Raw genomic sequence first — 12,710 nt, 5'->3', positions numbered from 1 at the left:
TAAGTTGAGGATGAGCCTTAAGTGGGTGTGAGGAGTGATGTGATGGAGTAGTCTTGGCAGTGCAGAATGAGTCGGGGCAGGGGTGTGCGTGGTGATGAGGAACATGGAATGCAGGAGTATCAGTAAGTGTACTCACTTTTGCTGACCTAATTAGATCATTGAAATACTTCCTGCACTGGACCCAATTAGATGTTGCTGCTGCTGGTGACCTCCTCTGCTACCTCAAGCCAGGCCTTCTTGGTGGCAGAAGCTGGGTGCTTCCTGATGTCGGCCGGATAAAACAATTCCCTCCTCCTCCTCCTCGCCCCAGCCAGCAGCACTGGAAGTGAGGCATCACTGAATCTTGGAGCAGCCATGCCCCATGCTGCTCCATTGTGTCGTTTGGTCTTTGCTCCAGCAAAAGCCATTGGAGCAATGGCCCTTTAAATAGAGACGGTCCAGCTGACCGCCAGTCATGCGTGTGCACAGTCTGTCCACTGCGCAGCTTTCGGACGGCAAACCCGGAAGCCACGTTAAGGGCCACCAATTAACTCGCGATCGCGTGGGGAACGGTAAGATTTTATTATCCGGATTTGCCGCGTGCCCATTGACCCCTCCGCTGTCATCCTGCTGCCATTTAAAAATCGAGCTTTTTGTCTTCTTCTTGTCTTGCTTTCCCTAGTTTCTCTCCTACTTTTATTATTTTAATTTTAGTTTTGTTTTTGTGTTGTCTATTCCGTCCGAAACCTTTTTTCCCTTAAAAGAAATGAAGCTTTTTTTCCAAACTGGTTTCTTGCTCCTCACTGGTCCTACCATCAATTTTGAAGGTGGCAGTAACTTCTAACAAGCTGTAAACTAGCTCTGAAAATCAATGGCAAAATGTAACATTGACATCACATATACGACCAGGCCAGTGGCTATTGTATTTCAACATGACAAATCAAGGATTGCTGCCAGAAAAGGCAGTCTTTTTTTAAAACTTTATTTTAAAAACTTATTTGGCTATTAGTTTGGTTCAGTTTATTTGTTCGACTCCTATGGTGTTTCAGAGTCATTTACCTCCACAGTGCTGCTGGAATTTCACTTGTGTTGATGAAAGGTTACTGGGCTAAGTTTAGTCAGACTTTATGGAACACAATGGTTTTTGTGCATCTAGACCATGGAGATGTCATTTGTGGAAAACAAACATGCTGGGTTGAATAATAAGATGTAAAGATGGATGAATCTTCTGGAATTTTGCTTTCTGGAGGCCAGGGAGTATTTTGGATACCTTTCCCTTGGGAGATTTATTGTGATAATGCGCATGGATAGTGGAAGGAATGGGCTTGATGGGCAAAGGGACTTTTTCTAGTTCCATGATTTTTTTGCATTCTTAAATCTAACAGGGTCATGTTGCTTTATTACAAGAAATTACAAACCTTTTTGTGTCTGGACAATGAGCTATATCTTGAAGAAGGACTGGATTACATGAAGTTAGGAGTGTGTTAGCTGCAGGTATCAAGAGTTCTAGTCTTATCTGCTTTGTATCTTGTTTTTAATCTACAAACTTACCTGAATCATTGCCAGAGATTTTCTGAAAGAGATCTACTATTTCACTTTTAAATGACATGGCAAATATTGAATAACGCAGTGTTGACTGGCTTTGAGTGAGCTACTGAAAAGGGTGCATCAAAGAATAGTTTCATACATCAATTGAGAGATTAAAATCGAATTAAAACTTAAAAAGGAGCCATGTGATAAAACTGGAGCTAACAATACAAAAGAAAATCATGAGGAATATCGAAAGTGTAGTGGAGAGGTGATAAGGGAGATGAGAAGTGCTAAAAAGGTGTTTATAAGTATATAAAAAGTTAAATAGTCAGAGAGAGTAGCAATGCTCAGCAATCTAATCTGGGAAATGTTGTTGTGGAGAATGTAATATGGATGATTTGGACTTGGGCATAGGGCACACAATATTGAAATTTGTTTGTAACATAGAAGTAGAGGAGTGAGAAGGACTTTGAGAGACTCCAGGAGAGGACACGGGTGGCAGATAAGTTCAATATGGAGAATTGTAAGGTATATTTCTGTGAGGAAAACAATGGAAAGATGCTGGAGGGTATTGATGAACAAAGAAACCTACATAATTCCTTGAAAGTGTAAATTCAGGTACATAAAGCCATAAAGAGGGCCAGTAGCATTTTGGGTTTTATAAATAGGGACATGGAGTACAAAAGCATTGAGGTAATGATAAATTTGTACATGGCAATAGTGAGGCCATAATTACAGTACTGTGTGCAGTTTTGGGTACTTCATTATGGAAAGGACATCAAAGCCATGGATTCATCAAGATGATGCCAGGGATGGGAAACTATAGACATGCAGAGCGACAGGAGATACTGGGACTATTCCCATGGGAATAGAGAAGGCTAAGTGGAGATTTAATAGAGGTTTTTGAAATTATGAAGGGGTTTGGATAGGATGAATAAGGAAAGATAATTTCCTCAGTCAGGGAATCAGTGATGAAGGTCATCAATTTAACATTTCACTAAGAGAGTGCGGAGAGACTTTAGGAGAAATTTATTTTTGCAGAGCGTTGTTAATTGTTATTGATTTCTAGTAAACTAGTGTCTGACAGATAAAAACAGTATGGAAAAGAACATTTTTAAGCAAATGATTACTACTTCTTTGTGCAATGTGGCCTTCTTGGGTGCTGTTTATTCCAGGTTAGCCTATAGCAGCCATGCATTCAATGGGCTTGATGTTGTGCTGGAATTACATTTTATGTAGAAGTCATCATGAGATCAAGATCATGAACATAACAAGGTGACAAAGCTGGGATGTAAAAAGCATAAAGGTCCTGAATTAGTTCCTGTAGAATTCTTGAATTTATTTGTTGTTCCCTGTGATGAGAGTTGACTGTTATATATTACTATTATAGGATAATTGTAAACAATTTTACAACACCAAGTTATAGTCCAGCAATTTTATTTTAAATTCACAAGCTTTCGGAGGCTTCCTCCTTCGTCAGGTGAACGATGTGAAAATGAAATCCTCGAAATGAAATCGCATTTATAATTCACAGAACAATGCTTGGTGAGTACAGACTTGGCTATCAATTTCCGGTTGAGGCCGTCCTCATGGGTGCGGAACCAAGTTCCGCACCCATGAGGACGGCCTCAACCGGGATCTTGGGTTCATGTCACGCTACACGTTACCCCACCAGCGAACAAATGTTATCTGTTTTTAATATAACGGGTCAGTTGCTGTCTTTTCTATGTTTCTACCTCTCTATCTCTGTTTTTTTTTTGTTTGTTGTTTTTTTTTGGTGATTTGTATATTCTGTGAGACCTGGCAGGTAACACCTGTCTGTCTGCACACTGATTGCCTTGGCAACGGGCAGTTGAAAAAACTGTCTGTACTCACCAAGCATTGTTCTGTGAATTATAAATGCGATTTCATTTCGAGGATTTCATTTTCACATCGTTCACCTGACGAAGGAGGAAGCCTCCGAAAGCTTGTGAATTTAAAATAAAATTGCTGGACTATAACTTGGTGTTGTAAAATTGTTTACAATTGTCAACCCCAGTCCATCACCGGCATCTCCACATCATTATTATAGGATAAAGTTATTGCCTTTGTTAGATTTATGTTTTCCTTGCTAATTCTTTTTCATCCCTACCTCTCCTGACGGTGTTGGATCCTTGCAGGGTTATGGTTCCACGGACACCATTTACCCTCCCCTCTCTTACCCAAGTGACCATTATTCACATGTGAGCCAACAGTGAGTGTTGGGCATTGCACTACTTTGCAATGGAAGCCTGTTCAGCTGCAGTGAGGTCAGTGAGGAGGAGGGTGTCACAGCGGAGCCTGATCCTACCCACATGCATTTTCAGCAGGGTTCATTAGATAGCAACCAGGAGTGGAAACACTGCTTTTTTCCTCTCTTCTCCATTTCCTAACCAAGGCGTGCTGATGCCAACTGTAATGCCACCTTGGTTGAGATTCAACAAACTCAGCATAGACTCAGAGTCAATCCTGGGACTTTCCTGGTTTTTATTGCTCTGCAGTTCACTGGTTAAACTCAGTGAGCCATCGGGGGCGCCTTTCTCATGAATTACGTAATTTATTGCAAGCATCTGGCTATGCTTGTAAGGCAAGGATGTGGCAGATTAGCCAACAATATCTGTTTTTAACGTATCTGCAGTATTTTGTGCTGTATAAATGTCAGTGCGTCTTTATACAATGGTTGGGTATTGTATTCTTCTGCAATGGCAAACGTCGGTGTACAATAAAGCATTCTTCTTTTTTAAAGAAACGCATTTTATCCTTATTTAACAAAGTACAGAAACAATTAAGAACCCAAGGAAAATGGCTTCTGTCAGATTAGCTTAACCTGATGGAGACTAGTATGAATGATTTACTTGCTACAGTTGTCTTTAGCGAGAGGTGGTTTGTGATCTGAATATTATGTACTTTATTGCCAGTAATCTATCTACTTTGTATCCATGGCAGCGCATATGATTTTGGAAAATTGGTTAACGATTCAAAATGTGTAGTTAATGGTGTTTATTTTAAAACTTGTTTGAAAGGAGAATATGGGAATTATGCCAGTAGCCAATTTAGGATAAAACTGTTGCAATCAAACATCACAATTTTATCCTGTCTCAGTAATATAGAATCACCCAGATGGACTGCAGGGTCTTATGTGGTCCTGTACATTCCTATGTTCCTATTATTTGTGTTAGATTTTGAGTGTAATGTTCTAATGTTCACATTAATGCTCCAGGAATCTGGAATAAAATTACGTAAACACAGAAAGTTCCTGTAGCTTAGAAATATTAGCATCACAAAGAGAAATTTTACCACTTAAATCCATTAAGAAATAGCCTTAAGTAAGTACAAATATGCAGATCAAGGTGGGGGGACTTGAAAAGCACCTTAATAGAAAGTTGAAACGGAACATTGAGTTAGATTCAGAGTGGCATGAGGACAATGGCTGTTTTGAGGAATAATAAAATATGAAGCAGACAAATGTCACGCGATATAGTTACTTGTGTTTGTAAGATGTACATAAGAGGTGTACTGGCATATCCAGAATCAGATCACTCAATATAAGGCCTGTGAGCTACAGTGCTCTACTGCCCACTCATTGTGCCCCAGTTACCTCTGACCCTCCCCCTAGTGCTTATTGTAGTTCTCAGTCACTCATCAAAGTGTCAGCCAAGTTAAATGTCATTGCTCACTCCGGCTTTCATAATTGTAGCGAGAGTCTGGGATGATTTTGGAGTATGGGGCTATCATAGCTATCATTGGGTTCATCTGTAGCCCTAACTTTCAATAGCATTCTTTACCTCTGTTTCTTATTGTGAGAGTGGGATTGGGCACTATTTGAAGATAATTTATGCCACCATCAAAAGAAATATGTGCTAAGCTAGGACCCAGGGATGTCCTTATGGCCTTTCCTGATGAAGCCCTTCTCAGTTTCTCTCCTACTTCCTGTTGCTCGTTCTGTTAAAAAAGATGGGGAAGTTTGCTTGGAGGTCAGGATAGTAGCCATTCGTCATGGAGATGCTGGAATTTGAACCTGCAGCTAGAAAGAGAGCTGGGCCATAGAAAACCAGTGGGACTTAGCAAGAAGAGGGGTGATGGGAGTGTAGGAATTAGAGTGGCTGCAAGCAGAGCATTGGAGAAATTGAACTTTGAAGTTTAGGTTCATGTTCCCATTGCTGATACTGATTTAGGTATTACTCACTAAGGAGACGGCGGTGTTAAGGAGATCTCGTTCCAAAACTCCAGGCCCACAGAATAAATTATAACTCAGAATAGGAGGAAGTAGACGAATAAGGAGGCCACATATTGCTTGGATAATATGAGTTTAAATGGGGTAGAGGAGCAAAGGAATCTCAGGGTACAGATACACAAATCACTAAAAGTAGCGACGCAGGTTAATAAGGTAAACAGAGCACAGGGGTTCATTTCTAGAGGGATAGAATTGAAAAGCAGAGAAGTTATGTTAAACTTGTATAGAACCTTGGTTAGACCACACTTGGAGTACTGTGAACAGTTCTGATCTCCATATTATAAAAAGGATATAGAGGCATTGGAGAGGGTGCAAAAAAGATTCACAAGGATGATACCAGAACTGAGAGGATATCCTTATCAGGAAAGATTAACAGGCTGGGACTCTTTTCTCTAGAAAAGAGCAGACTAAGGGGTGACTTGATAAAGGTCTTTAAGATAATGAAAGGGTTTGATAGGGTAGACGCAGCAAAAATGTTTCCACTTGTGGGGAGTCCAAAACTAGAGGTCATAAATATAAGATAGTCACTAATAAATCCAATAGGGAATTCAGGAGAAACTTCTATACCCAAAGAGTGGTAAGAATGTGGAATGCGCTACCACAAGGAGTAGTTGAGGCAAATTGCATAGATTCATTTAAGGGGAAACTAGATAAGCACATGAAGGAGAAAGGAATAGGAGGGTATGCTGATAGGGTTAGATTAAGTAGGGAGGGAGGAGGCTCGTGCGGAGCATAAACACCGGCATAGACCAGTTGGGCCGAATGGCCTGTTTCTGTGCTGTAGACTTGATGTAACTCCACGTAAATAAAAGAGGGAGAGTTTGGTTATTTGCAAGTAAGTTTACTGATTCTCAGTTCTAATAGTACAATCATTGACAGGTTTCATACAGTAGAAATGCTGCAAAGATGCTACCAATTATTAATAAAAAGGGAGCTAGCATCAGCTTACATCTAATGTGATTTTCAGCTTGCTTTTGGGTAATATTTCATACAGAGTGATTAAATGTTAAAGGCAGGCTAAGGAAGCTTTCCAGATAAATTATTGAAATCATGATCTTTAGTTCAGTAGATTTACTTTGTTAACAGCTGTTGATTCCCATTTTCACAATCTTTGCATGTGCAAGACTTGATGTTGATATACTTATGTGTCTTAGTAGTTCCATTTTTACACTGTAGTTTCACTGACTTTTCTTCAGTCTCCCTTTCATGACAGCACTGGCAATTATGTCTCATTGCATTTATATCAAAGTTAAACCTGGAAGAAATAATTATATTATATATCAAGTTTGAGCAATAAATACAAGTGTGGATAACTATATTAATATATAAGCAATGCCCTTTAGCCACATAACAGCTTTCACTAGGACCTGTAGAGACACAGGAATATAGTAGAGATGGAATTATCAAGCCTGACCAAATGTTGGAATGCTGCTACGGTGACTGTGACTGGTTGTATGAGTGCTAAGGATCTGTGATGATAAATAACTAGTGGCAAAAGTGTACAAATATACACCCGATTCAGACATAGAGTGAACAAAAAAAGAATAAAGAATGAATCAGTGGCCATCTAGCCGCTGGATGTGATTAGAAGAACCAGAAAGACAGATGGTAAGCAGTTTTACACTTTACTCAGAGAGTGGTTAGAATGTGGAACGTGCTATCATGTGGAGTAGTTGAGGCGAATAGAATAGATGCATTTAATGGGAAGCTGGATAAGTACATGAGGGAGAAAGGAATAGAAGGATATGTTGATAGGGTTAGATGAAGTAAGGAGGGAGGAGGCTCGTGTGGAGCATAAACACCGACATGGACCAGTTGGTCCGAATGGCCTGTTTCTGTGCTGTAAATATTATGTAATACGATGTAATACCATGATAGATTGAAAGGGGATCAGAAGCCTTTTTACAATACTTTATACAAGGCGTTGTGCTATTCAAGATAAGTGCAAGTAATTTAAAAAAATCTACTTACTTAGTGACTGAAAAGCATTGTCCTTCACATTGTTTTACTTCAACATTAGCTTCACAATTGTCCCTGACAATTCTTTCAGTAAACGCTCTGGGCTTGCATTCTGCAAAGGAAAAAAAGATAGCAACTCATTCACAAATAACTCATTCACATTAGGGATCAAATAACTTTACTGACAAGGAGCTGGGCAGGAACTAAGCTTTCTATTTCTGGGAGGATACAAAGTTGGCATACATCTGCTCTTTGTGCTAGAATTATTTATTCCACCAACCAGCTACATTGCAGTTCTAAAGATGACTGCATCACCATGCCCTGATGTTCTGGCTGGAGAAAGCATGGTGATGAGCACCACTTTCAGAGAGAAAAAGAGGCAAATATTTATTAAAATTGCACTATTAGGGTAATTATTACTAGCCAGCACAATGGACTATACCATGTAACATATTCTTAATCTCAGGGAGGGTCACTTTGGTTGGGGAGGGGAGGTCAGAAAATCAGAGAGGCTGATGCCTGAGAGCAGGTTGCCTACCTGCATTCTCAGTTGAAGGGGAGATGATGGATGACATAAATGAAACGTCATTGTTGGAGAGTCATTAACTAGGAAGAGGGGGCAATTTGAATAAAAATGCCATAAATAGAACTTATCCCAGCCAGGGCTTTGATATGATGAATGTCGATTTTGAAGCAAACTTCACTGTTTGTGAATTATCTGACCAGAATCATATAGCGATATTTATTCTTATGATCACATTTAGAGCTGGCGCCAGCTGAAGATGCCGTAGGGTCTGGCTGAACAATGCCCCGTCGGGGAGGGTGTGGGGGGAGGGAGTTGCCGGGTTTCACCAAGAAAGTTGATGTTCTTGGCCCTGGTGCCAATATTACAACTAAAAACAAATTCTGAATCTTTCAGTCTTTTATAGAGTATTGTCTTCATGTTTAGGTTGTATTAGTATAAACTATATTGAACCCAGTTAGATAGACATAAAGGAGAGCTGTAAGGCTGTTTACATTCCTTTAGCTCTTTGAAAACCTCTACAACATAGAGATAATGAAGCACTGTGTATTTAATTTTCACTTCCTTCCTTATTATTGATGGCTATATTCATTCACCAATTATCAGGTATTGGTTTTCAGGTAAGTTTAGAATCGTGAATACTAAGCTAGAGGCAATACGGAGTACACAAGTATGGAATGCTATGCAAAACCCATAGCCACCTCAACTATCTCAAAACTATTTAAAGACTGTATAAAGGCTGACATATGTAAATTGCTTTATTCATAAATATAAAATATAATTCTTTAGAACAGTCTTTAGAAGTGGTCTATCCACTAGTAAAAGACACTTATTAAGACATTATTAATAAATTGTATCATCCCAATTGAAAGTAAACTGACTTACTGTCACATGAGGTGATACATTTGGTACCATTTTCTGAAATCATCATTCCATCTGGACAAAAGCATCCTTCCACAGCAGGGATAAATGCTAACCCAGGTACCACCATGCTGAAAAAGGATAAGGCATTTTTTTTAAAGATTATCAGTAACATTAAAAATATTTTTAAGTTCCAATGTTAAAAAAATTTGTTGAATCACATAAGTGGTCTATGAACACTTGGGAATAATATACTTACTGGTTCACACAATGATCATCTTCTCTTTCCTGACATGGCTTATAAACTAAACCTTGATGACAGGTATAGCCTGGAATTTTAAAAAGTATTAGGTATAGAAATTAATAAACATTCAACAAACAGCTAAAGAATCACAATTTGGTATATATTGTATGTTTAATAGAATTACATAGTTAAAGGTAAGCTTCCTCTTTTGTGTATATTAAATGGTGTTCTTTCAAAATTTTCTTTAGGTTTCTTGCAGAATTGTGTACAAGCAATCGCAGGTAAGGTACAGAAAATAATCAATAAGGCTATGGAATGCTGGCCTTTATATCGAGAGGACAAGAATACAAGGGGGTAGAAGTTATACTACAGCTGTACAAAGCCCTGGTTAGATCACACCTGGAGTACTGTGTTCAGTTCTGGGCACCGCACCTTAGGAAGGATATATTAGCCTTGGAGGGACTGGAGTGTACATTTACTAGAATGATACCTGAACTCCAAGAGTTAAATTATGGGGAGAGATTACACAAACTAGGGTTGTATTCCCTGGAATTTAGAAGATTTATGGGTGATTTGATCGAAGTTTTCAAGATATTAAGGGGAACTGATAGGATAGATAGAGAGAAACTATTTCCACTGGTTGGGGAATCTAGGATTAGGGGACATAGCCTAAAAATTAGAGCCAGGACTTTTAGGAGTGAAGTTAGGAAACACTTCTACACGCAAAGTGTGGTAGAAGTTTGGAACACTGTTCCGCAAATGGCAGTTGATGCTAGCTCAATTGTTAATTTTAAATCTGAGATTGATAGATTTTTGTTAACCAAAGGTGTTAAGGGATATGGGGCTACGGTGGGTATATGGAGCCAGGTCACAGATCAGCCATGATCTCACTGAATGGATGAACTGGCTCGAGGGGCTAAATGGCCTACTCCTGTTCCTATGTTCCTAAGTTACAAACCAGGAATAGAGGTGACTGCACTTGATAATGTAGACCATGAACCAGGTGATAGAAAGGCAGCTATACATGTACTAAGCATCTATGATGAAGAAACTATTAGTTTGTCAAACCTGGAGCATTAGTTCAGCATCATTCAGAAGCCTCCAGTTTTTGCCACAGTATTCTTTTTTTTCCCTGTCATCTGTAGACATGTTGGATAGGTAGAGGCCAGGGACATTTAGATTGTGAGATAAGTAAGTTTTCCACTAAGTTATCACCAGTGCTAAAAGTTCAGAAACAAATGTGCAACTGTACAGGTACTTTCTCATTGTTTTATTTTTACGCTCACTGTTAAAGATGTCATTTGACATCACTCAAACTATAGTTACTGGTGTGGAGGATGTGATTGCTGTTCATACCTCATGTGGACATAGGAAGTGTTGTTATAATAGAAGTGTATTGTAAACAATCTACATTGCAGTGGAATTGTAAGCATAGAATGCAAGTGGGGCCAAACCTGTATGCAGCACAGGTGTGCATTCTAGTTATGGGAACATCAGTTAATAGAGACTTTTTTTCTCAGTTTTCTACTCACTTCTCATATATCTCAGTATTTGTAATTAAAATGGAGTTGTTTCCATTAAGAGTTTTTAACTAGGGGTCCCGAAAATCTGCAGACCTCGATCCTGGCACTTTCGATGTGATCAAGCCCGCCTGTGTCCTCCAGTGGGAGGGCACCTAATTTGCATGGGGCAGGGGGCAAAAGGGGCACTATGGACATAATTCCAGCACCCACCTGCTCATGGAAGCAGAAAATCTGGCACCTGCCCTATATGGGAGTGTGGCGATTGCCCATGCCTCCGCCCAATTACAGTTATGTGTTCTTTGGCTCCTTGGCTCAGTCACTCTGTCCCTAATAACAGACTCTAGTAACTTCCCCACAACAAACTTTAGACTAATAGGCCTATAAGTTCCAAGTTTATTTATCCTATCCTTCTTAAATAATGAAGTGACATTGGCAATTTTCCAATCCAAGGGACAATTCCTGAATCAAGAGAGTTTTGGAAGATCACGACTAAAGCATCTACAATTTCCTCACCATCGGGTCCTGGGGATTTGTCTATCCTTGAGATTATTACCATTTTTTTTCTTATAATAAATCTAGTAAGTTTCTCCCCTTGATTTATTTCTAGTTTTCCTCATACTTCTGGTACTTTATCTTCACCCTCTGCTGATCAAGAATTTTTTTTAAAAATGATTCATTCTTTGGGGGACTCCCCCTGTGGAGCCCACTGACTTCCCAACTGGAGGCTGGTATCTCACTTGACATGACCAGCCTTCAGGACTACACTACGTCCTGAATGTGCTGAGAAAGTTAGAAATCCCAGCGTTGGGAGTCCTAGTCCCTGACACTGCCCCTGATGACATTTGCCTTGTTAGGGGTGGGCTCAGGTTCCACTGGGCAATGGGGCTGTGCCAATTTCTAATGGGTTCTGCCCATCTCCCATCAGAGTTATGGTGGGAATCTGGTGGAACTTGTGAGGATATTCGGGTCCTGGTATGTTAACATACGCACTATCATTTCTACTTTTATAGAGACCTGGTGTGGAGCAGGTTTTTGTCTTCATTTGTCTGTTGCGCACAAGATAATTCTCCTATACCTATAAGTACGTCTTTGTTATTTCTAGAATAGGTTTTTAGTCATTCTCCATATTTATAATACTTACTGCACAGTCCATTTGTGAAAGCCCTCCAATCAACACATATGCCTATACTTGCACAAGCCATAGCAGCAGCTTCCAGGCTACTACAGTCAACGGTGGAATTTAGTTGGCAATGGTCAAAGTGACAAGTCTTGATGTACTTGTCCAGATTGATCTTCTTTCTGCATTGTTCAAATGGCCTGAATAGTTGGAAAGAGAAGGAGTGCTTAAAAATTGTGAATGGACCATTTTATATTAATTCCTATAATATGCTTCGTTCATATGAAAACAGTTAGTTTATTTGACTTTTAGGTTTCTGGTGCTTGGGTAGTTGCAACCTGCCGATATTTAATTGAAAAGCCATTCATCTTCTTCCTCCTTTGCCCAGATGTAAACTGCCATTTATTGGTCACATACATAACAGATATCCAATTTCAGTGATTCTAAGTGCACAACATAGGCCCTGGAAAGGATGCTGAGGAGTTTTACCAGAATGGTAGCAGGGATGAGGAATGTCAGTTACGTGGATAGACTGAAGAAGCTGGGACTGTTCTCCTTAGAGCAGAGACGGTTAAGGGGAGATTTAATAGAGGTGTTCAAAATTATGAGAGGTTTTGATAGAGTAAATAGGGAGAAATTGTTTCCACTGACAGGAGGGTTGATAACCAGAGAACAAAGATTTAAGATAATTGGCAAAAGAACCAAAGGGAAGATGAGGAGAA

At 39.6% G+C, this 12,710-nt stretch overlaps 1 protein-coding gene across 1 annotated transcript in view; it reads right to left on the bottom strand.

Annotated features, from left to right (window-relative positions):
- Nucleotides 1–12,710, bottom strand: part of LOC137341480 (mucin-2-like) — a 336,358-nt gene that overhangs the window by 98,414 nt on the left and 225,234 nt on the right. The window contains 4 exon segments of the mRNA XM_068004585.1: nucleotides 7,801–7,832; nucleotides 9,129–9,235; nucleotides 9,364–9,433; nucleotides 12,061–12,188. Of these exon segments, the coding sequence (XP_067860686.1) occupies nucleotides 7,801–7,832; nucleotides 9,129–9,235; nucleotides 9,364–9,433; nucleotides 12,061–12,188 (337 nt within the window).

Source organism: Heptranchias perlo, chromosome 24, assembly GCF_035084215.1.
Source record: "Heptranchias perlo isolate sHepPer1 chromosome 24, sHepPer1.hap1, whole genome shotgun sequence".
In the NCBI taxonomy this organism is placed as follows: domain Eukaryota; kingdom Metazoa; phylum Chordata; class Chondrichthyes; order Hexanchiformes; family Hexanchidae; genus Heptranchias; species Heptranchias perlo.
The sequence above is the reverse complement of the archived record's forward strand: the minus strand, read 5'-3'. Positions and strand labels throughout refer to the sequence as shown.